Genomic DNA, 25,414 nt, shown 5'->3' with positions numbered 1-25,414 from the left:
GGATCCTGCCAAGAGCAGGGTTTGTGGAGCATGACAGCAGGTAGCTGGCACAGGGAACTCACTCATGGGGTCCCATTTTTGGGACTGTGTAATATTGTTTTGAGGAGCTAAATTGTTGGTACCAGAACAGATTGATGTCACACCAATGGCATGTCCCAGTAGCTGAGGAAATCCTACTTAATGGAAAAGCAGTCCTTGTGTAAACAGAAACAACAGCTCTGTGCAAGGTTACAACCTCTGCCACCACCCTGAGCCTCCTGAGTCAAAATATGAAGTAACAGGAGGTGAGGAATTAAGAAACCATGCTCTGTTCCCAGCCCTCAGACAAAGTTGCTAAGAATAGAGGTGGGATGAGGAACGGGAAGGAAAGTCAGGAGGAGAAGTCAAACCGTTTCCTTTGAGGCCCCAAAAGGGCCTGAAGAAGTTTAGCAGTGACCTTCTATCCCCTCTGTTCAGTATCCTGGTGGCCTTTTCTGGATGTCTTGCTGTTCCCATCACTGCATGGATAACTGCAAACAGTTTGTTTGGGGTACTTTGGAATTTGTTGTCCCAGCTCAGTTTTTAAGCCTACCAACATCATCAGCTTTACCAATACCCCACATCCGTCATTGACTTCAGGTTGAGACGGCAGTGTTTGGCTCTCCTCTGTAAATAGATATAAATTAAGCACTTGAAGTGTGAGGTGCTAACAGTTCAAAGATGCTTTTGGAAATGCCCATTCTGTGCCAGGGAGGCTGCCTGGAGCTGACACGTGTGGGCCGCACGTCCTCCTGCTCAATTGTTAATGTACAGTTAAATGGTTTTGTTCAACTTCAGACATTGTGACCAGGATTTAAGGAACAGAGTGCAATTACCTGAGCAAACACTGTCTTCGTATGAGTTCTTTCAGCTCTATACCTGAAAAGTGTGATTAAAAATACAAAGTGGAACAAACAAAACCCACCTGCTTCTCTATTCACTTTTTTTTTCCCCTTTCTAAAAAATACCTGTCATTCATTTTGACTTGTTAGTGGTAACCGAGCAAGCCAGTTAAGAGAAAATCTATTTCTCTCTCCCTGAAGGGCTTTGCAGAAGTGCCTGTAGTGCAGAAATACAAACTGCCTTTAGATTTGAACCAGCCCTTGAACTGTGAATATTGCTTGCTGATTTTGGCACCTCATTATCAGCATTTCCATGGCATTTCCAGAAGAACAGCATTGCTCCCAGCATGAGCAGATGACAAAGTTAAATTTGACTTTCAGACCCTTCCAAAATGACTACATAAATAAATAAACTGAAGCAAAGTCAAAGCAGAGGAAAAGCAAGTCACCAATTCTAATGTCTCTAATTATGCTACGCAAGTCTCTAGAAAAACAGAATTTTCTAATTCGGTGCCACTCTGGAAGAACACTTTGGTTTGAAGTTGACCTCATTAGTACAAACTAATACACGAGGACCAAACTCAGACAGTTTAAAGTGACTTATGTCAACATCATCTGTCATAGGATGAAATGAGCTCTCTGCATGCCTGATCACATCATAGACAGAGCACAGGGGAAATAAGAGCTTTTCACTTCGTGATTTCCATTGACAGACCAACATTCCAGGCTTTACTTGCTGTATTGCTATTGCCTGAGTTTCTAAAGCCTTCCTCCTCCAATTCATCAGCTGTGTGTGTTCCTTCAGTGGTTGTGTTCTCTTTGCTCTAGATGACAGCCTTAATTGTTGTAAATGGTGGCAGCCTCAGGATTTCTTACCAAGGGGGTGGGAAAGTTAATAGACCAGCTTCACCTGTGAGGGATCCTTTGACAGACACGAGAGCTTCATCTCTTGCTGTGGTGTTCCCTGCAGCTTCTATTTAGTAGGACAGGATTTCCTTAGTCCTCACAGGAATGTCTGATGGATGCAAACCTCCTTTTGTTTTTCCACGGAATCCAAAGAATAAGACAAAAACAAAGAACAAATATGGCTGTAAACATCCCTTTTTGTTTATTACACTCTTAGGATCAATTTCTAAGCCCAAGCATGCAAATTCTATGCAAGACAGTGCAACTTTATGGCTGTTGGAGCAAGCTGACCTTTTAGGATTTCCCTGTTATGATTCTCAGGTTTCAATAAATTTTCATCCTGAGACAACAGCAAAAGATGCAAAGTCAGTTTTGGTTCTTCATGTGCCACTAATCTGACAAACAAGTCATCAACCAGGTCATCAGACTTGTTACGTGCTGAAAGCAATGCAATCAACAAACCTGACAAACTCCTTGACTGCGTCAGGATTTCAGATGCAATAACTCTTTCTTCCAGTAGTACAAGGCACATACAGGTTTGAACAAAACAATGAAAGCACCTGCACACTGTTCCCTGCCTCTGTTGCTTCAGAAGTCTTGGACACCCCTGGGACATTCATCCTAGGGATTAGACAGATCAGTACAGTGGGAAAGACATTACAACAAATGCGCAATGACAAAAGGACTGGCACAACAGTGAGGCACCATAAAAGAAGGGAAGAAGACTGCTCACCTGCATCAGAAGATTCTCAGTTCAGAGGAGGAAGCTTCACTAATGACGAATCTCCAAGGAAGAAACCCTTCCCCACTGGCAGTCAGCCCTTAAATGGGGTCTAAGAGAGGTGCAGCCAGGCTTCACTCCTTCTGGTCCCACAGATAAACTGCCTTCACCTGTGCTCCCAGGACTGACTGGGTCCTTTCCCCAGGTGCTCAATCAATGGTTCAGGCTGTGATTCAGCAGTTACCATACACTGGGGCAGATCTTTTAGATCACTGTGAATACATCTACAAGAGTTGGCTGGCACAGTTGAATTGGCTAGAAGGCAGTGTGTTTTCTAGATCCATGTTGCAGAGGAGTTGGCCTGGATTTCCTTGTGAGTTCCCCTGAAGCTGCTGTGAGTTTTTGTGCTTTTCAGAGCCAGTGAGACCATCTGATCTCTTTGTTCTTGTAGGGAAATTACATTGTTCTAAGAGCTGTCCCTGCAGACACATTTGGCTGAGCTGCTTCCCTAGGTCCAGGCATCCCATTGTCCGAATGTGCTTCCACTTGAATGGGAGCAATCAGTGTTTAACGACTTTCCACTTCTGCATGTCCAAGAGATGTGACACAACGTTGACAGCAAATGGCTGATACTCCTTACCTTAAACTTTATCTAAGGAAAGGCTATTGCATCCTGCCCATGAGAATCCGTAAGATCCCTTGCCTTGTCACACCCCAGAATTATACCCTTAACTTAATTATAGCCTTATACATCTCTGCTCCTACTCTACCAGTACCAATACTATGACACTCTACCAGTATGACTTATTATCCAACAGGGAGGAAAGTAGCAGTGCCAGATTAAAGTTTCTGATATAATTAAGACCTTGAGTAATACTTCACGAGTGCTTCCATTGGAATGAGACTCCCTTTCTATGTGACAGACACTTGCTCTCCAGCCAGGATCCATCTTCATTTCTGTCTGGTAGGCGATCACTTGATGAAAGAGCTTCTGAATCCATGCTAACAAAGTGATGGCAAAGGCAGATTGCTAGACCTAAAAAATAAAGTGGAAAAAAGAAGTTAAGGAGGAGCAGAGAATAGGCAAAAAACACAGTTAAGACTGTGCACAATGACCAAAGATATAAATAACTGGGCCTTTGTTTTCTCTGTGCTTTTGTTTCCCCAATCTAAAATTTGGTATAATGATCCAAGTGAGAGATGTAAGTGGGGTGACAGCAGTGAGATCTGGAGTCCCTAGAAGAAAGTTGCCAGAGAAAGTAAATTATTCCTTGAGGATTTGTGGTTGAAGAGTGCTTGATGTTGAAGCTACTAAGTGATCATTAGTTGTTCTTGCTTTTCAGCTATAAGTCAATTGTCTCAGCAGCAATCTACTAAAAGAACGGAGAGAAAAAAGAAGAAACAAAAGTATTGACGGACGACCTAGAGTCAGTCATTCAATGGAAATAATGAAGTAATCTTTTGATCCAGTATCATGTATAGATGGGCAAGCAGAAAATATACAGATGACTATAGAATTAATAGATGAGAAAGATTACTGATTTTTCAGCCATCTGTCCTATGGTAAAAAAAAAAAACAAACACACACAACACTAGCTCTGTATATTTCCTTTCCACCAAGGTTAAAAACTGTGGTGTGATGGAAAAAAAAACAAAACACCTTACATCTTTGTCTCCTTTAAGAGCAGAAAGTAGTGTTTGGTTTGCTCCAGGTTTCATCAGGTTTACCAGCTGGAACGATAGATTTCCTATATTATTTTCCAACACATTTTTTACTTTTATTATTCAAAATTATCTCAGTGAGATTTCAAATTCTCTTGTCAAAATTCAGAAATCTTCAGTGCCTTAATTTACTGGGCTAAAGAAGTGAGAAGTGACTGAGGAGGCACTAAGTAATTAAATTGCTCTGGAGATAACATCTAGCTGACCTAATGGCTATGGTGTTTCTTTTTTCCTTTCTTTTTCTTTTTCTTTTTTTTTTTAAGTCTCATGTGAGAGCTTGCCTACAATATTTGAAGTAATAAAAACTGTATTCTGAGCAGCATTCATAATTTCATTTTATTAAAAGGATATTCAGGGGTCAGCCTTCAGCCATTATCTGGCCCTCTCTAAATGGTTTTAAGTGAGGAAAACCACACAGCTAAAACCAGGTTGTCCTGAAAATACATAGATTGCCTTTCTGAAGTGATTAGCTGCCCGCAGGTTCTTTAGCACAGAAAGCTTTTTACAATTTGGCTCCCTCTTTCCAGGTTCACTATGGCCCTGTGCACGCAGCGCAAGAATGGGGCTCAGAGAACCCATGGAGGTTCAGGTTGGATATTAGGAAAAATTTATTCTCCAAAAGAGTGGTGAGGAACAGGCTGCACAGGGAACAGTGGAGTCACCATCCCTGGAGGTGCTCAGGAACCATGGAGATGTGACACTGAAGGATGTGAGTTAGTGTGCATAGTGGGGGTGGGATGACAGTTGGACATGGTGATCTTAGTGGTCTTTCCAACCTTAATGATTCTATGATTTTGGTTCTGCTGTCAACCCAGTGACTGCTGTAGGGTTGAGTTTTGCCTCATACTGTGTGTCCATCCCATGCCAGTGGCATGCTGTGTTGCCATGGGCAAGCCTTTCACCTCTTGTACTCGGTTTACGTGTCAGGGGTAGGGAGGATCAGTCCTTGCCAGGGGCAGGGCAGTGGGTGAGAAGTCTCTGGATCATCTCTTTGTTTGATGGCTGTGTGACAATCATAGCTGCACCCCCTGAAAAGCACATTGGGTTTTATGAATGAGAAGTGTTGTACAAAAACCAGCTGTTGTTATTATTGATGCTATTTATTTACTGGTCACACTTCTTCCACAGCTATGGGATGGAAGAAAATCAATCAGCAGATTCACTTTGTTTATATTCAATTACACTTTCAGTGTTTGGGGAATGTTAATTTGCTAAACACAGCTCCTTCCCCTAAAGCCCCTAGTTTTTCATAGGCATTGCATGATGCCAAGGGCTCTGACCACCAGGGCTCTGCTTGGTGCATGTATTTTCCTGCCGCTTTAGGAGAGGCAATCCCATCACTCAACACCCCAAAAGTAACATCCAGATTTCTTTGCATTTTGCCTCTTGATCCCACAACTGGTGACTTGTAAGTGATCAGAAGAGAGGCTCAGGAGGACAGGTAAAGCATCATTCTCTCCCTCATCAACTCTGACTCTTTCTTTGCCAACAGTCCAGAGGAGCAGGAGCCAGCCTAGCAGTGGCAGGGTTAATAACTGTAGTTTTGACAATATTTGCTCTTGGTATTGTCAAAGCTTTTTAGAGATGGTCCCAAATATGTGGTGCTTCTCAGTTTCTGGTGAAGCTGTCCACAGAAAACACAGCGTTCCCGCAGCAGAATAACAGCTTGTGGTTTAAATAAGTGTTGTTATTTCTGCTTTACTGTAGGTGTACATGTATGTTTTGGTTCAGTGACTGCCAGATACTGTAAATGAGTATTGATTTCCTTTTCTATTTCAAGCTTTTCTAAAGAAAAGGCATCCCACATGCCTTTAGCTTTCTTTGCCTCTACTTAAAGTGATTACTTCTTTATTTCATTGTAATTACTCATCCTTATTTTAACAGTTGCACTCCAAGTCGCCCAGGTCTCCATTCAATTTCTGCTGTTTAAAGCTGTTACATCTGACCATTTTTGAGAGCAAACCAACAAGACAGTGTTCAGAACTCGTGGCAAGAAGTTCCTTATTTATGTTGGTGTGGCAGCTCTCACTGCCATGGGTGACGCTGCCCTGGGATTGGAAATGAAAGAGTTTCAGGTAGTGGCCCTCTGCAGCTGAGTTCTCTGGACAAACGTGCTCACTCAGTGTCACCATGAAATAACACAGACCTGGCTTTAGCGATGGAGGCAGAAGTCTCTGTCCATTTGTTAACTTATAAATCATTGCACCTCAGCTGTGTTTCAGATTTACGTTGGTTAGAGGCATGGATAAATATGCCAGCCTTTAAAGCATATGTTCCAGCAGTCACTGCCTCAGCAAGATGATGGTATGTCACGTTTAGCTGTTTACGTTCAACTTTCCTACCTCGAGTCTGTGGCAAACGTGGAATACAAAATTAATAGGAACAGGCTCAAAGCCTTGGCAAGTGCTTTGCTTGTGACATTACTGATTTCCCTGAGGAATAGTTCCTGATATTGATTTTGACAGAGTCTGCAAAGCCTCTCTCTGCAAAGGTTCTCCTTATAGCCAGGCAGGGCTGGAGTGCAGCTCTGGGATGTGCCGAGAGGATAATTCATTAGAAATTAATGTGCTTAATCTCAAAGTATGCTAAAATATACATAACTACTTTATGATTAAGATATCAATCTTTGAGTTTCTGTCTCTACGGTTTTGGCCTAATTCCACACCGGCTTTTGGAAAGTCATGCAGGAAATGATTGGTTCTTTGGAGACGCACATTATCTGTGAAATCTGAACTGGACTTTTATAAGTTAGTTTGTGAAAGATAACCAATTAAGATTCCCACTAACGCAGAGAACCGCAGACAAAACTGGATCCAAAAGGTAAAAGTGAGGAAGGGCAATTTCCTCTGCGCAGGAAGTAATCAAGAACTCCTGAGCATATTATGGTGGAACTGTCTGGTACAAACCATGCTATCAGGTCTGAGCATTTCAGGGAACTGAAGTTTTCTGTTTGGCTTTAGACCACTGCTACACATGGGAATTGTACAGTCAGGGCTTTATTAAAAAGTAATAATAGCATACTGTCTCAGGACAAGTACAGTGTCATCGCCTTTCTTGCTCCTTATTCACAGATCTCTTCCAAGCCAGTGGAAGATTTACCCCAGTAATTCCACCATGGCTGATTAAAGTAGTTCGTGTCTTTTTGGATGCAAGAAACAGCTTGGAAACAATCTGATCATTTGTGCCACATGTGCACTGCTCTGTTTCTTCCCTGCACAGGTGCTAGGGTAATTACCTGAATTCTTCCCTTTCTGACTGTTTCAATGTCACATCATCAGTTGTCTGTATCATCCATTCCCTGAAATAACAGCGGGAGACTGGAGATGGTTCAATCAAAAACAAGTCACAGGCCTCTTTGGAAACAGAAGGCATAATTCTTCTGTCAGGGATTGCCATGCTCTGTAGAAAGGCAGTAGCAAGAGGAAAGAGCAGCTCCAGAGCAGAATGTTCATCTGTCCTGCACATTGGGAGCATTGGGTCCGCAGTGGTCCACCAGGGAAAACTGCATCTCTGATATCAAAGTGGGAGAGTGTCCTGATAACCCGAGGATCTCTTCAGTTTTATCCAAAAAAAGGGTGAGAAAATCCTGCCTATGAATTTCAAATTACACATCATTCATTTCAGTTCTGGTCTCAGCCTTGTGTCCCCTAAAGAACTACTTTCAAAGCTTCCTCAAAACAAAATACAGCTGGTCTCAAATGCTGACTTTCAGGGACTTGTCTGGAGCTAAGCAGTTGCAAATGATTCCTCCCATCCCACCTTCTCTGAAGTTTCCTTCGTCTCTTTTCCCTGTATTAGACCACTCATGAGTTATTTGTGGTGAGGGCTTGCTCTTCAAAGAGCTACAATAAATCAGCATAAGCTGTTTCTCCACATTGTTTTGTGCTGGCTCCAGCCAGTTCCTGTTGAGCTGTTTGTTTTGAAATATATCTGTACTACCCAGTTTTGTTTCTGCTCTGTTGATTTATGGTGCCTACGCTTTCTGGTGTTATTGAATAACCCACCCATGGTACTCCTCCAGGAGGTCATGGCAGCTCTCAGATCTGACTCTATGCTGATGAGAAATCACTCTGATTTTTAAATGCATTGTGAAAACAGGCTCACAAGCATGTGCATGAACAGCTACTGAAGGCAAAAGCATTGCTCATGGAAGCAAGCACAGATGTTAAGGCTGAACCCTAAGTTTCCATCACATTAGACAGTAGGATGCTGCCCAAACTAAGAGCAACCCCTCTGGGCAGGCTTGAATGGGAAATTCCAAGCTTGAGGAAATGGAGAAGTAGAAAAGTTATGAAGCAGGATTTGCTGGAGGAGTTTCTTTTAAAATTGTCAGTTTAAAGATGTGGACCATAGTGCAGCGCTTTGGTGCAGCCTCTGCTCAGAGGCTTTTCACAGGCTGAACTACTACAGCCTTGAACAACTACTAGTCTCATTCTGTCTGGAAAAGGTGAGTTCCTCCAAATTCAGAGCCCTGCGGGGTATCTGTGCTGGTCACAGCTTTTGAAGGCCTCAAGGGAGTGAGGCTCCACTGATGCTACAAGGTCAGAGCTGTTAAGAGAAGGTCAATGTAGATTTGACTCCAGATTAGCATTTTTCCCTCAGTTGGGAAAATTGAACTGCTGGTCTGAGGTAACGTCATTAAACTCCAGTGATAGCTGGAAAAGCACGTGACTACCCAGGTTATGGACCTATGTAGTAAAGCTGAGCATAAATGGGCTAACAGAGCAAAGGCTGTGAATGGGTTTCCCCAAAAAGCCGAGCAACAGAGCAAGCAAAGTGCTTGAACTTAATAAACTGCCTCTCTGAAACATGGGCTGGAATTCAGAGCAAAGTCATCACTTCTTGTGCCCTCAGAGGGACATAACTCTGTTTCCTGGAGACAGAAGGACGGCACAAAAGGACACACCTGACTCCACCATCAATTTTCCTGTCTATCTGGAGTCACCAGCCTGAATGCTGGGCTAGCTGATTTGGTCACATGCATATACAGCATGAGAGAAACACCCATAAATTTTTATCATCCCTGCCCAAGGCCAAGTTCTGCCAGGGTCACTTAGAGCCATAGATCTCCTCTGCAAAAAAAAAAAAAGTGCAAAAGCTGACTCAAATAGCAGATACAGAGACATCCCTCTTCCAAACTTCAAGTTCACACCCAACACAAGAGGGTCCAGAGCAACATCAGCAATGTCTTTTAAGTGAACAAAGCATTTCATTCTTCATTACGTGTGCTTGGAAATGATTATCTGGAAATTTCTGAGAAACAGGTAATCTTTAATGGTAGAAAATTGGAATAGTGCTTAAATCTTGACAAAGTTACCATCTGCTGAATGCATAATCTTATCATAGGCAAAGATAGCTAATCTTTAGAATCAGCGAGGACTCTTAGCTAACACAAGAATGCATACCTGTAATTGATTTTCCATGACGATATCCTGTGGAAGCAAAATAGATACATGACATAATAAGTTTAAAGAGTTTGTGATCAACTATCCAGACCCTTCTCCAAAAGTGCCACCAGTGAAGCATCTTTCATACAAAAGTGTTTGTTGTTTGCAGTGTTTCTAGGAGTCAGGCTGATGTCAGCTGATAAATCAGCTGCAACAACACAGCCAAACCTAATAATCAATTCGGTAAGCCAGTTGTTTTCTGGCAGCCTCAACCAACCCAGAGCTTTCCTGTTGGTTAGTTTTTAAACATCACTTTAGGAATTTGGTGTCGAGTACTCGAAGCTGCAAAAATCAGATGTTCTTCGTTAGAGTTGATCTGGTTCTGGCAAAAGAATCATATCAGATGAATGCATAGTTGCCTTCCATAGAATAACATGGTATTATTTAAGTTGCCAGAGTCTGATTCAGGAAATCACTTCCGCATGTGATTAAATCACTTCTAACACAGAACAGCATTTATAAATCCTTTTATTTTTTAACTTTAATCTTGTACTTTGTAAGTCCTACTGACTTTCATGAGTCAAAGGGAGTTTCCTGAAGTTAAGCAAATACTTAAATATTGTTCTGAAGAGGGATGCTTTCAAATAGGGTGGAAAATATTGGATTTTTTATGTATGCAGTCATAGGAATCTTGTCTTCAGCTCTTCGGTCTACTCCCAATGTTCTGAGATATTCTCTGGCAATAAAATATCATGTGGAGGCCTCATGGAAGTGCTTCAGCCGGCAGAGGACAGGATGTGAAGATCATACCACCCTGCTCACAGCCTGATCCACGTGCACGGGGACACCTGGGCATGTTGCTGGCTCTGCAAGTTGCAGCTGTAGCACAGGAGGGGCTGATTCAGCCATGGGAGAACAGCCCAGTGGAGATGTGGGAGCAGGGGCTGATCACTGGCATGCACCATTACCTCCTAATGGCAGATAATGGTAAAAACTAATGTTATCCTGCTGTTTGCTGTGCTAAGTAACCACATCTGTTTGCCAAGCTGTGCAGTACCAGAAGGCAGAAACCTCTTGTGGGGAGGGAAAGACGAGGAGAAGGCAATGGGAAGGGCAAGGACATGTGAAAACTGTTGCTTTTGCAAACAGCAATCAATAGCTGCTTTCCTTTAACAGCCCTAATCACTATTGCACTGGTGAGGTGAGAGTTGCTGCACCTGTGCCCCAGTTCACACCTTGGTGTTGTGTGTGATACACCTGAGGAGTGTGGGGAAATGTGTGATCACGTGCATCTGAGGTGCTGTCTTGAGCAGAAGCCAAAATAGCACTTTGGCATCATTTCGAGATGTTCAGCAGTTATTGTTCCACCAGCTCAAGCCAGCTGAAGCATCCAAAGATGTGTCAGATCGATCTGCCTGTGGTTATAAACTAGAACTCGTGGGTTCAGGCATGGGTCAGTCTTCACAAGAAAGCTTCTCAGGCTATGAGCCGTGCCTCCTACCTGAGATTTATATGTTTGCAAAGATTTCATCACTGAAATTGCAAGAGCTGGAGGTGAAGAAATTTCTCCCCAGGATGGATTTGGTGCATGGCCAATATGCAAACCTGGCTTAAACAACGCTGCCATTGAGGCGCTGCAGTCACACAAAACCTTAAAGGGTTTCTGTATTAATTTTAAACAATTCACAGAAGCCCCTCCATTCAAAGCAATCTCAGATATTCGGTAACGTGTTTCTTCCTTTCCAGCCATTGCGATTTGAGAGCAGGGATGTCTGCAAAAATGTTTGCATACAGTGAAGCACTGCCATCACTCAAAGCAGTCACTCACTGTACTTGCACGCCAGTTTGCCAGGGAAAATATGTGCACCGTGTATTTGTTACACTGCCTTCAGGTGCTCATTGCCAAATCTAAACTTGTTCTTGGAAAATGGAAGATGAGGGGAAAGAGCCAAATCCTTCAGTCCTGGCTCGGATGAAGCTCAGACTAACTTCAGGTTTTCAAGGCGTTGTATCTGAAGCATGGCTCCTGTGCACAGAGACCCTGAAGATCGAGCTGCTTCTGTTTGGACATAGCAATTGAAAGATTTCACTCCTTGTTTGTCACACCTTATGGTCATAGGATAGAACAAAACTTAGTGCCTGAGCCGTCTTGACAGCTGCTGCCATTAGGGCTCTTATGGCACAAACAGTCCCAGGGATTTTGTTCAGTATTTTGCTCATGACAGTTGTCATACTGGCAATAGAGGTTGCAGGAACACCTTGCTGCTCTGCAGCACGAAGCTTTTTCTTTTCTCGCTGGCTTCACAGAAGATGAGGGGGCTGAGATCTAGCAGGTTGCTGTCAGGCAGAGTCACGGTGCTGTGGCAGTGTGAATGAAAGCAAAATTAGGGCTTTGCTGTCAGGCGGATGAAATATCAGCAAGCATTTCCCAGCAAAGATCTCTTCAGCAGCTTCCCATTAGTTTTCATTCACTTGATGTATTTCAGTGCTTACATTCAAATCATATTTCTCTGAGAAAGGAAGGGCTGTGTGCAATCAGGCGAGCTGTGCCTTAATCTCTGTGCAGAGTCAGCAGGAAAAAGGTTGGTGCTACAGAGAGTAACAGAGAGCTTAAGTGAAACACTGCAGAGAGGAACTGCTAGGAGCTGGGGAGCAGGAGAGATGCACACAGAGCCTCACTGACTGCGTTGCCCATCAGTGTGAGGGGTACACATGGATCTTTCCTTGTATTTCCTTGGTTTCTCCATCAGAGACTGATAATCACAGCATTGCCTGGAGTCTCTGCTGAGCTGGGAGAGGTGGGACATGCAAAGCAGTAATTACCACCAGCCATTCTGAAACCTTCAGTTAAACTTTCTTTAATTTGTAAATGTTACGTGGCCTAACCTTAGCCTTGCTGATCAGTGTTAGACAGATACCAGAGCATCTTTGCATTGCTGTGTTTGAAGTCCCTCTGTTAAATCCTTGTGGTTTCAGTGTGTGCTCTTTCAAGCTGTCTAGCATGAGGAAATACTTTGAAGTGGGTGCTAATCAAAGAGCTAAAGCAGGATTTTCTACATCATTCACATTTTTTTTTAAAGTATATTAAGATCAAAGCAGTTTACTGCAGTGAGTACACTGAAAATGTATTCACAACCTCAATCAAAGTAGAGGAAATCACTAGCTGTAAACTGCTGCATTATTTTGTGTTATCTGTTCATTTAATGTACTGAAAATCTCAAACCTGTAGCCTCCTGACTGTTTTGTGTTGCTGATGTTCCAATGACAGATGGTATTTGTAAAGGAAAAAGTCATGTTTATGCTACTAAAGCTGGATTTTGAAAAGTCACCTGTTGAATTCAACAAAACTTACATAATCTCGTTTTTACTTCCACTGCATTTCGAGTGTAGTTCTGCACAGATTTTGCCCAATAAAAAGACTGGCAAAGTTCATATTACTTTAGTCACTCTCACAGTGAAAATAAAGCATCATACCAGCAACTGTAATATTTGAAGATAAATATTTCTATAAGGTTGTTTGAAAAGAAAGGTCTATTAGACTGTCTTTTTTCATGGTTCCTCTCTGTAGCTGTACAGTGGCTTTGTAAAAGTCCCTTCAGTTCCCAAGGGAAGCCACTGTTTGGGGACAGAACGTGCAATAATAAAATTAACAGAACTGTTGCCAGAAGATAAAATTCCGAACTCAAAGCGATGTTCTGAACTCTGAGATTTGTTGTTTAGCTGAAATTTCATCTATAACAGTGTCTTGTAGCATTTGACAATGTTGCAAGGTGAAGAGTTAAGAGCCATTTGTATTTGAAACCACCAAGATATACCAACTCCATGAAACTCAAGGGCAATGCTTCCACTGTAGGAGCAACATGAAAGCCTCAAAGCCAAGGTGTAATGAAAGCCTCAAAGGTGGGTGTAATTACCCACCCCAAGGGCTGATGCTGATGCCCATCTGCATTTTGAACTTGTAAGCAGGTCCTGGTTGCAAACAAATAACAAAGCCTGTCCCACGTGCAGCTGAGTTGCTTTTGTCTGCCCTGCTACCAGCTGGTGAAGATCAAGTCGATGGTAGGTTAGGATGGCAATCTGTTTTCCCGTGTTAAAACTCCCATCAGCCCTTATTTAACTCGCCTTATATTTGCTGATAGCTGAAATGCTGTTGCTAAATTGAATGTGCTGTTTTTGCTTGCGGCTCTGAAGCCTTTGTGCGTTGATTGCCGAGTTAATGATTTATACCTTAATGCTCCATTTAGGGCCCTCGTGTTTATCGCTCATGGCGCTGGGGAACACTGCGGCCGTTATGATGACTTGGCCCAGAGGCTGACAGAACTTAACTTGTTTGTATTTGCCCATGACCATGGTGAGTAGCCTAAAACAGTACTTGATTTACAGCAGCTCAGGACTTTACTGAGGCAAATGCCATTAAAGCTACTCAGCAGTGAGAGAAAAGTCAATAAAATACACATCAGCATAAATGAGAAAGGGAGTATTTGAAGCGTTGTAATAATCTGCATACTGAATCTATAAGATGGCAACCCTGTTTCTCTGGGTTTTCTCAGTCTTACCATTAATGTTACTGCTGATGCTGGTTTAACCTCTCTGTTAAGGGCTATTTCTCTCTCAACTATCTCTTGGGGGATGAGGAAGAAACTGGAAAGTGTACTACCATGCAATGAAAGGTTCTCCCTAGCTCTCCGCAAATACAAGATTGCTGAACTTGAGCTTGAAGATCCTGAAAGCTGTAGAAAGGAGAACACATGAGATATTGCACCATTTAATCTGAGAGAGAAAAGGCAATGTCTCATCAAATTCCAGTACTCACAGCTTCACCTTGTTTTAGCTTTCATTTTTCCTTTTCACTCACAGCACTGCACTTGGTGTGCAGAATTCCCTCTGACAAAAAGAAGTATCCAGTCCTGAATATATAAACTACTGTCTGTGGTTTCACAGGCAGCGGATCACATGTCACACAGAGCTGACTTCTCAGAGACAGTTGACCTGTGCAAAAGCATCTCTGCTGACCACAGGAGTCTGTTTCTCATTAAATGGGCACAAATGTTGTAAGTGTGGTCTCATTCACGTCGATATACTTCCTTCTGATTCAGACATCAGCTAGTGGGAGCGTGCAGCCATCCCTGCAGAAAAGCTCCCCATTCCTCTTTTGCTATCTTTATAGCACAAAGTTCATGAGAAAGGCAGTGGCATGGACTATGTGCTGTTCACCCTGAAGCTGCTCTTACTAGACCACAGTGTATACAAAAAGTGACTGAATGAGGCACAAGCACTTAATTCAGATGCCAGAGCCCAGCACCCCAGGACTGTGGTTGCTCATTATGCATGCTGAGTAGGGCTTCGTTCCTTATTCCCCGAACACTCAGTAACAGTTTTGAGAAGTAAAGTAGAAATAGCAATATTTGAAGCAAAAAGTGATAGAGCATTGTATTTATTGCATGGGTTTGGTACAGAGAATGACTCTTCTGTAGGCGAGAAGGGGCTCTGGGGTGAAGGATCCTGTCAGGCATTTATTGTGCTGCATAAAGAGACAGATATTTGCTCTCTTTTTCCTTGACTTTTTTTTTTTTTTTTTTTTTTTTACTAGAGAAGCATAGGTATGTTGTGTTTTTCTTCCTACAGACAGAATTGCTGGATTGATCAGTTCACTTAACATACTCTGATTGCTCGGGCTGCTTAAGAGCTTCATTCTCTCTGTCAGACCTACAGTATTCATTGTCAACTTAGTTTGATTTTCATCATTACAAGAGGGAGAGGGCAAAGAGGAACCTGAAAGCAGAACACTGAAAATGCAATTTTACTACACAAAGACCTCATTTAAAAGAGACTGGATTCACTAAGCTACAGAGACAATTAATGTATTTTAGGCTCTGTAAAATAATATTTCCACCTAAAGAGGTGAGTGGTGAGGACAGAGCTTGTCTGGAGTCATACAGTTACAGCCTGAGCTGAAGGACAGGGACCGGGCTCTGAGCACCTGTTGGAGCTGTAGGTGTCCCTGTTCAATGCTGTGTAGTTGGATGGGCTAACCTTTAAGGGTCCCTTCCAACTCCAACGATTCTATGACACGCACCTCCATTGCCAAATCTGCCCAGAGCAAATGGAGGATTATAACTTTCCTCCACCATTTTCCCCTTCCCAAATCACGTCGCTGATGTGTTTCCTTGTTGTGTCCCATCCTTTGGATATCTTTGGATAATATTAGTTATTCAATTGCATTAGCAAAATAATTGCTTCCCCTTCATAATTTTTTATGGTAACTCTTAAGGGCTTGGTGTAGATTTTTTGACCTGGATGTTTATTCTTGTTCTGGAATACTCATGGATACATTTCCCAATTCAGGCATGATATTATTCATGAAGTTCCACAGCATGGCTAGCATGATTTCCCAAATGAGTTGGGAAGTTGCTATGGCTGTAGTACGTGTGACTTGACTGATTTATACGGTGTCTATCCTTCAGTCAAAAGAAGGAAAAATAATTTCCATTTATACTGCTGATTCTGTAAAAGCTTATGCATGGGCTGTAAATCTCGCTGAAGGCTGCTCTGCACCACTGGTTCTGGTTATGCAAGGCTGCAGCAAAACGGCTGGCATATCACAGGGTAAGAGTGCTCATCTGAATTTGTGTCTTCCTATTGGCACCAGAGAAGTGGTACTGGCTTGGTTCTCTTAGTGTCTCAGAGTATGTTATTCATACATTTGCTCTTTCAGATATTTCACAGTAACCTCAAGACAGCTGTATCTCATAGCTACTTATTAGAAACTTCCTGCAATAGAGGTGAAAATGTATTTCTAGAAGACCTCTTAGGTCTCCTTTACACCTAATGCTGTCAAATTGCTTTGTTTAATATCAGCCTCATGGAAGAGAAAAATGCTATTTCATTGTAATGCAGTGTTTCATTCTGTGGTCTCTTGTGTTTTAATAGGCAGGTAATGGTTTTCCATGGTTTCTGAGTGTAGCTGGAGTGCAGCTCCATGAGTTAAGGTTGCTGAGATGACCCTGCTGTGTATTTCTGCCAGGCTCAGCTTTGTTGAAATGAAATTTCACATTTCTGTTTCCTTCCTATATTACTGTTTATTATGTCTACATTCTGATGACAGACAAAGAGACAGACGAATATATTAGGTTATTGGCAATCAATTTAGGGAAGCCCTCTTAGAAGGAATACCCGTGGGAGAGTCATCTAACTGGAGTGATATGGTAATTCTTCACGGAGCTGCAGACAGATTGCAGCTCCTTTAGTTATATTATCTGTATGGTAAAGCAGAAAGCCAAGGAAAATATGAGAATAAAAGATAGAGAATGTGGCTTTGTTTCCCCTGTCCAAGCATTTTCAGTTGGTAAAGCACATGATGTTCCAGCTATCCTCATCTCACTTCTTGAAATATCTCATTTGCTGGGATCTTATTTGTGTGGTTGCATTACATGGCCTGAGACCAGAACAACCACAGTTTCACCTTGAAAAGAACATGTCAGCTAATCGCGGTTACAAGATACCAAGATCCAAGGCCCACAGAAATACATTCACTTAGCTCTTATTCTTTTAACAGTGATGGCACAGGACATCTTTTTCACTCAGAATTGCTGGAACTATGGGTAATAAGTAATGGTCTTCTGGTATGCAAATGAAGGAAGTGAATTACTTAGCCCTAACCAGGTAGCAGATCTTAGCCTTTAGATTTGCTTGAGGATGGTACTTTGCAATGTTGGTGAGCACCACAGATGGGCTAAGAGGTCCCTCTCAGACACCTACTGCTGCTGGTGCTCCCCATTAATTTCCTCATTGCTTTCTCTATTTAAGTGTGTATTTTTAAAAAGCAGAAAATAGCTGGAGGCTTTGAAATGCTTCAAATATTAGTTATTGTGGTTTTATTTCCAAGTGATTGCTGTGTTGTTCTTGCAACCGTTAAAAGACCATTTTGTTGATGAGAACAGAAGGCTTTTATTTATTCATAGCGCTGGGAAGAATTGGGCTGAAGAGAAAGGTTAAAAAGGACTGAGCAAAGACAAACTGGGTGGGGGGAAATGACTAAGAAGGATGTCAGTGCTAATAAGAGCATTAATAAAAATGAGGATACTGCAGTGAGAAGGAACCGCTCATGGACACCAGAATGAGGGAGTGTTCCTAGAGAGCAGCGCTGTGGGCCTGGAAGTATCAGCATTTACAGGAGTACAAAATGCTGTACTGGATTGTTGTGTTCCCTTTTGGGCATATTCGGAATCTACATATTTATTCATCTAGCAGTGGCAACTGCAGGGCAGAAGGAGACCCAGCAGCCAGGGTGAGTTCTCCTCTCTTCCTGTGCGTTTCCTCTGCATGAAGCCCAACTCTTCTCAAATCCTCTTCACAAAAGCTCTCTTTCAATATTTTTGCTAGTGGTTCCAAACAGAAGATTCCTAACCTAGAAGGAAACTTTTCAGAGCTCTGGATTAAATTCTGCAAGTACGTTCCCTGGGGAGAAATTAGCCCGTTTTTCTTCAGATTATCTCTACTTGTCCATCTTTCAGTATTTTATGACCATTTATTTGGATTGGAGAGAGAGCTGCTAAGTGGTGATTAATGTGTCCTGCTGTGATACAAGTATATGGGCATAAATCTTTGTGTATGTAGCTTCAGAAACTGCCAGACGGAGAGCCTGTGACAGAACAAAAGTAACGGGGATATAAGGGAACACTTAAATGACTCTTTGACCCTTGATCTATGTCAAGTGTCATATGGACCCACAAGTCCCTGCTGGAACTCATCCATTCTCCCCTTTTAACCCAGGGGATGATTGAGCCATAAACATGCTGCTACATGAAAAGCAGAGATGGCACCTCAGGGGATACAGCAGGGAAGAATCACACTGGTCTTCCCCATCACTCAGCTTTTCTCTTCCTAGCATCCCCTTTATGTTATTAGGAGCCTGTAGAGGACAGCTGTATGGCTGGGCTGGCAGAGCACAGCCAGTGCTGTTTTATCCCTGTTTTGACTCCAGATTTGGTACAGTTCCCAGCCATTCTAACTCTCCCTGGCCTTTGCTTCTCCAGATGTTGAACAAAGGTAGCAGTCAGTCTTATCTGCCCTCCAGGGCAGCAGTGAAGAATGCTCAGCATGCGCAGGGCATGCAGGAGGTAAAACCACAGGGTGCAGTTACAAGGTGAGAGTTCAAATACTGCAGAACATTGTGTAATTCTGTAGGCGGTGAGAAAACTGTAGGATTCCGGAGCAAAGTCCTCCTATAAAACAAACGGCTAACAAGTAAACTTCCTCCTGCCATCTACCTCTGCTGACAGGTGACTGCTGGTCTTGTAACAGTGACAGTTTGCTAAGGAAAAGAGGCCTGAACCTCTTGGAAAATATGGGCCAAATGATTCGTGTTGCTTAAAGGTCTAACTTTCTCTGTGTTCTTGAATGCACTCTTTCTATTGGGTGATGTATTTCCTCTTGCTGTCTCTCAGTCTGCTGCATGGGATTCTGTTGATAACAGTGAGCATGTATCTCAGAAGAAAAAGTGCAGATGCTCTATCCCCACTGCCCCTGTATGCACATCACTACACAATCATGTTGGACTGCAGTAAGGATTGTGAAAGACTAGATATCGTTTCCTCTGTTTCCCCACTTACTCTTCTGCTTGCAACCACTCAGCCATTTCCTCATTATTGTAGACCCACCCTGTACCAAAGATTATTGAGTAAACAAGCACATGTCATGTAGGCAGGCAGGATCCTTGGCTTGGTTCCTGGCTAAATTGAGCTGCTCTTGCTGCAGCCAAGGTAAGCAGGCGCCTGGAGCCTGGTCAGGGCCAGGACACCCTGTCCTCAGCCCTGTCCCATCCAGCTTTGAGCACTATAAGGTGATGAGAAGGAGGCCATATACAGCCAGCTCTTCTGGCCTTGCAAAAAGTCCACAATACGAGGGAATCCCTTTTGGGGCACACTGAGATCTAAGGAGCTGATTTTTTACTCTGAAAGAAACAGGCCGTGCGATCCGCCCTAGTTCTCCTAATTATTCACTGCTTACTAATGAGCAGGGGGAGAAATGTCAGTAGGTCATTCCATGAGATAGTACATCTTCTCAGCAGCTGCTTCTTGAACAAAGCCTCGCTGTTGGCCTTCACACAAGGAGGCGTGAGGCTGTAACAACGGGCCCTAGTGAGAGGGGAAACAACGAGAGAGGGAACAGAATGCTCTCTTTTTAACACAACAACTCTGAGCGTGGAGCTGGAGGCATTGGCCACCTTCCAGACCATGCTCCTCAACCTGTCACTGTTAACTGTTAACAGACAGGCTGCATGACAAAGATGTGTCATTCATTCAGGAAAGTTAAAAGGTTTCCTTCGTCTGTAAAGGTTAGGACCTTCTAGTTTGCCTTCTACGGTTCTGCCTCTCAGATGAGAAATACTCTCCGTGGTAAAGAGGAGTGGGCTGTTAAATTTGTGTGGAGTGCAGATGATGCTGCGACTAAATGAGAGGAATTTTGGACAAGGGGTCTTGATGTTCAGGAGTGACATCCTTTATTGAGATAAATGGCGAGCAACCTGATTGACCTGAAGATGTCCCTGTTCGTTGCAAAGCGGGTTGGACTAGATGGCCTCTAACGGTCTTTTCCAACTTAAACAACTCTATGATTCTATGAAATAGCCTTGACTTAATGAGCTCATTTCGTTTTTCAGACTGTTGTGTTGCTTCTGTGGTCTCAAAGACCCGTGTAATTGTCATCTATACTCGGTCTTTATGGATATAAATCAGGGATCTCCATGACAGAAGGCAGGCTCAGATGTGTATCATGTCACTATGCTTCCTATTAGCGAAGGAAAGTTGACAACCTCTTGTAATGTTTTCAGCAGCTTACTTGCCCTCCCATAATCCACTTTGCAAGCTGTAGGAGTATGTCTGCATGCAAGATGGTTGAGGGTAGAAGGACGAGGACCAGATGTTTATTAAAGAGCTTAGGCTGGGAGAACAGATCATTTAATGTTACTAGATATGTTTGCTTTCTGGAGCTGTTGGACAGACATCAAACTTGCTTCAGACTTTGTTCCAGGGATCATTTCCTTTACTAACTTCCACAGCAAAACATTAGTTCATATCAGCAAGGACATTGGCCTCGAGTAGCTATCTGCAAGAATATGTACCCTTCAGAGGAAAAAAAGTAAAAAGATGTTGCATATATCACCAGTGGAACGTTTTAATTAGTGATGTGGATAATGGGATAGAAAGCACTTTCAGGAAGTTTACAGGGATACCAAATTGTAGAAAGCAAGTGTATGATAGAAGGCTGCTATTCACAGGGGCCTTGACAGGCTGAAGAAATGAACTGGCATGAAATGGGCTTTCAACAAAGGCACTTGTGAGGTCCAGCATCTGGGGCAGAACAACCCTGTGCAGCAGGAAAGGTTGGGCAATGAATGAATAGAAAGCAGCTTTGCGGAAAAAGACCCGGAGATCTTTGCAGACAAGTTGAACATGGGTCAACAGTGTGACCCTGTGGTGAAGAAGGCCACCACATACTGGGCTGCACTAGAAAAACTACAGCCAACTGAAGAGGAGTGATTATTCCCTTCCATTGAGCATTTGTGAGACCACATCTGAAGCACTGGGTTCAAATTGCTCTGCAGTACAAGGAAAACATTGACATACCAGAGCAAGGCCAGAGGAAGGCTGTCAAAACAATTAGAATTAGAATACTGGAGAACAAGATGTTCAAGGAGAGGCTGATAAAACTGGATTTATGTAGCTTTAGAAGAGAAGGCTATCAGGAGATTCTGCTGCTGTCTACAAGTACCCAGTGCAGGAGCACAAAGGAACAGACTCTTCTTGGATGTTCATGGTGATAGGATAAAGGAAATGACACGTCACAGCTTGAGAAATTCCAATTAGACAAAAGAAAAAATGTTTTCACTGTGTGGGCAGACAAAAGCTAAAGGAGGACCCTGAGAAGTAAAGCAATCTGTAGCCTTGGAGATTTTTGAAGATTAAATGGACAGGGCCCTCTACAACCTGATTTAATGGGTTTCAGTAGGACCTTGAACTAGAAAACCTCCACATATCCCTTCCAACCTCAATACATCTATGACTTTATGAACATCCTAAAAACATCCTAACTGCAAGCATTTGGGATGTTTCTTCCAAAATTTAAATGCAGGAGGTTTTGAAATGAGGGAATAAATGGTCCCTTTAAAAGCACGGTTCAGTGGTGCGCGTAGTTAGGAGCAGCTTTATCTTCAATGCTTTTTGGTGCCTTTGCACAATGAGAAAAAGGAAGCATGAGTTTATTTTCACCTTTACAGGGATGTTGTTTTTTTACTTTCCATAGCAACAGCATTTCATTAACGTGACTAGCTTTGCTATTGTTTGTCAGTGGTATCTAATTTGGAGGAGGTTGTTTCAGAAGCTAATTAGTGATGATTCGTCACCTATAAATGTGTCTTATCCAGATGTGTAGTTTGAAGTACATTGTACATTGAAGTACAAATGGCTGCTCTAAGTTATTGAACAGCATTGGAAAAATGAAGAAGAAAAGATGTTCTGTGTATGGAAGTCTTGTTGGACTAAAACATAACATAATTTCCTTCAATCCCTATTTAGATAGCAGGGCCCGAAGGAACACAGTGTATCTCGGGTTGGTGTCTAGTTCAATGCTAACCTCTAGGAACAGGATTGTTAAGGGGTATAGTATTCAAAGAAAGCTCTTATTTGCACTGAAAAAATAGGGCAAAGGACAGGCGGCTTTACAGAGAACAGCAAAACATACAAGCAGCCAATAAATGGTTGTTAGCCATTTCAGCTTAATTTTTCATGCACTTTGTACCCTATTTACATTGCAAACAACTGAATGAAATTGCTCTTGCTGAGCTGAACGGCTGCTGTACTGGGGGAACTTCTCAATGAAGAATGCACAACTTTTAAAACAGTCAAAGAAAGAATTGCCCTTCAGATCACATAAGCAACGATCTGTAGCCACAGGAAGTCTCAATTAAGCCACATGCTTTTCTGTGCTTTGATCAGAAACATGGCTGTCTCATTCCGTTTGTCACCAAACTACTGCTCTAACAGTTTTCCTGGGCCTGCTCCAGGCAAATTAATTGCCCTGTATTTGTCAGTGTACTGTATGATGTTATTAGCTGGAACAGGGTCTGAACCAATAACAGGTGAGGAATGAGAAGCCACAGCCACCACTGACTTCAGGTGACATCCCATAATGGTCCATGCTCTCAAAGAGCTGAGGCAAGAGATACTTGCCCAAGTGCACAGAAACAGCTGGTACACTGCTTTGCATACTGTGCAGTTCTGATATGCAGTGTTTGCTGGTTTACTTGCTCATTCTTAGGGTGTGGTGTGTTGTTATGAAGCTCATGTGCCTGATTAAAATGGGTGGATTTTCTCCATAAATAACTAAACCTGTTGATTTTCCAGAGAGTATTTGTGGATGTTACAGACTCTGAACCCTTCTAAGCCACTGCTCCCACAGGTCCCAGCATGAGCAGACATTTCTCTTTCTTAAAATAAAGAGACAAAGACTTCTTTAAAATTCCAACTGTTCTCCATCAGTGGCTGCAAACAAGACGTTGAATGCTGAAGCAACAACAGCCCAGAAGCAAAACAGGCAAAGAAGGAAAGGAAAATTCATCTTTTTTTTTTATTCACATCTTCAGATTCTTCCCCTGTTAATTAGTCGGGGTGGTGTAGAGAAAGATGTCTTGTCACCCTGCCTGGTGTTTTCAGTTACTCGTGTTCCTCCTATTGCGCATTCATTTTGAATGTGAAACAGAAAAGGCATTTCTTTGTTTATTAAAACATGCTCTTATTAGGAGCACAGACAGGAGGACATTCCCCGGGTCATGGAGTGTTTTGTTCCTGCAAATAGCATCCACCAGTTTTTTTTCACAAATGACCCAAGCTCAGCTTTTAACCAAGTTTGGTTGGTAGCAAACACTGCTCCAGCTGAGCACGCTGCTCCAGGCCCGTGCACCTCTGACCCTCAGTAATGCTCTCCTCACCTCTTGTCTCAGTATCTTGTCGTGGGATTTAAGGTTGGCTTTGCTATGTTAGTAGGAAGTTAATAAGTCTTGGGCTGTTATTTTAGGGAAGAAAAGATGGTTTTAGCTGCTAAGGAGGTGTATGGGGAACTCTGAGAAACATGGCTGGTGATTAGGGAAAATGATTTCAGAATTTTAACAAATTAATCATCAAAACTGAAAGCCTCTGGCAGTGTGATCCTCTTTGTTTCTTAGTCCATTAGTAAGCAGAGCAGAACATCTGGTCAGCCTCTGTTAGTTTTCCAACCCAGATGAGATTTTCCAGCACAACGATAACATTCCTTTCAGCCCTGAGCATTTTCTTTGTAAAAACAAAACGAGGATTGCAAAAGGTCTGACAAAATCTATGGCCAGCTGGAAATAGTCTTCTCTGAAGGTGTGTGCACCCACTGTGAAGTCTTCTGTGCAGTCTGGTGGTCAGGGAGCTGCTTACAGTGGAGGTGTTTGCTTTTGTAACACACCAATCTGTTCAGCTAGACATGAAAGGAGGACTGGTCAACCCATTTCTGTGAGCAGCTGCCACTCCTGGGTAGTGCCCTCTCTTGGTCTGTGCTGGCCGGGGCAGAATTCATTGCAGTGACCCCAGAAGTACTGTCTGCTGGCTCAGTTCATGGGGAAAATTGTTATACCCATGACATCCCTAATGCTGAGATTTACTGGCAGTACTTTGCAGCCTGAGAATCCGCATTCAGCTTAGCAAAACAAATGATGCTGAATTGTAGATGCTACAAAGAATCGTGTTAAATCCAGGTCCCTTAAAATTGGCATTTTCCATGCTGCATTTACTTTCTGTTTCTGAATGTATTGAAGGCAAAGCATGCCGGCGATTTCCTTCACACTAAGGAGTCTGCAGCCTGGTGGGGCCAAGTTTATGCTGAGGGAAGGGAGAAGAGGCTGAACTGAGTCCTTCTGGTCTGAAAAGGAGCTTGCATAGACCAGAAGCAGTGTACAGGTCCAGCCTTCAACAGCACAGCATTTGCGAGGTGCAGAGATGCCAGCCAGGATTCATCACTGTCATCCAGGCATGTTTTGAAATGAGGAACAGCACAGAGAGCAGCAATCTGCCTGTTGGATGCTGACCTGCCCTGCGGTAGGATTTTGGAGTTGCAGGGTGAAGTTAGAGGGCTGGGGATCAGCTGCCAAAAAGCAGCTGAAACAATCACACTGAAATCAATCTGTACCAACAGAGGACAGCAGTTTTGCTGCAGGACAAATTTAGTAGTGCTATTTTCTGCCATGCTACTTTTCCTGTGCTCCATCTCGTTGCCATCCAGCTCAGAGCCAGCTGGCAGCCCTGGGCTGTCCTGGCACACTGCATAGGGCTGTCCCACCCAGGCTCGCACCCTGGCAGACCCGCTTAATGAGAAGAGGGGTTCTTAATTGCGCAGATAGGAAAAGCAGGTTGCAGTTAGGGCTGGTAGGGTTTGGGTCAGCTGTAGCCCTGTTAAAAACAACAAAGACCGTCCTTATTCCAAGTAATCCACCTGCTGCTTACATGGTATAATGGCTGAGCTTATGCAAAGTGGGTACAAAAAGCTGTCAGTGCTGGAAGAGTTCTATTTCCTTCATGCCTTGTCAGGAATGGGGACAAATCCAGCCTAATGAGGGTGGCACTGCCTGGTCATTAAGCTGCTGCCATGTGGCAGTGCAAAGGAGTGAAGCAAAAAGGAAAAACCTTAGCGCTGTGGAACTGATGTTGTTCCAAGCTCCCTTCAGCCAGATCAGCTTCAATCTGAAAGTACAGATCCTGAACACAGGAACTGGAGAGGTCAGGATTGTGACCAACCTTTTT

The 25,414-nt window shown here is 43.0% G+C and overlaps 1 protein-coding gene across 6 annotated transcripts in view; it reads left to right on the top strand.

Moving 5' to 3' along the window:
* Window positions 1-25,414, top strand: part of MGLL (monoglyceride lipase) — an 84,721-nt gene that overhangs the window by 36,971 nt on the left and 22,336 nt on the right. For 5 of the 6 annotated variants that reach the window (XM_015875232.3, XM_032447285.2, XM_085516911.1 and 2 more), the window contains one exon: window positions 13,841-13,947. The exons of the other annotated variant lie outside the window; for it this stretch is intronic. In XM_015875232.3, the coding sequence (XP_015730718.1) occupies window positions 13,841-13,947 (107 nt within the window). The remainder of the gene's footprint in view (window positions 1-13,840; window positions 13,948-25,414) is intronic. 6 annotated transcript variants of the gene reach the window in all.

Source organism: Coturnix japonica, chromosome 15, assembly GCF_054131305.1.
Source record: "Coturnix japonica strain WE chromosome 15, WE-NBRP24, whole genome shotgun sequence".
In the NCBI taxonomy this organism is placed as follows: domain Eukaryota; kingdom Metazoa; phylum Chordata; class Aves; order Galliformes; family Phasianidae; genus Coturnix; species Coturnix japonica.
This window is presented reverse-complemented; position numbering and strand designations above follow the sequence as displayed.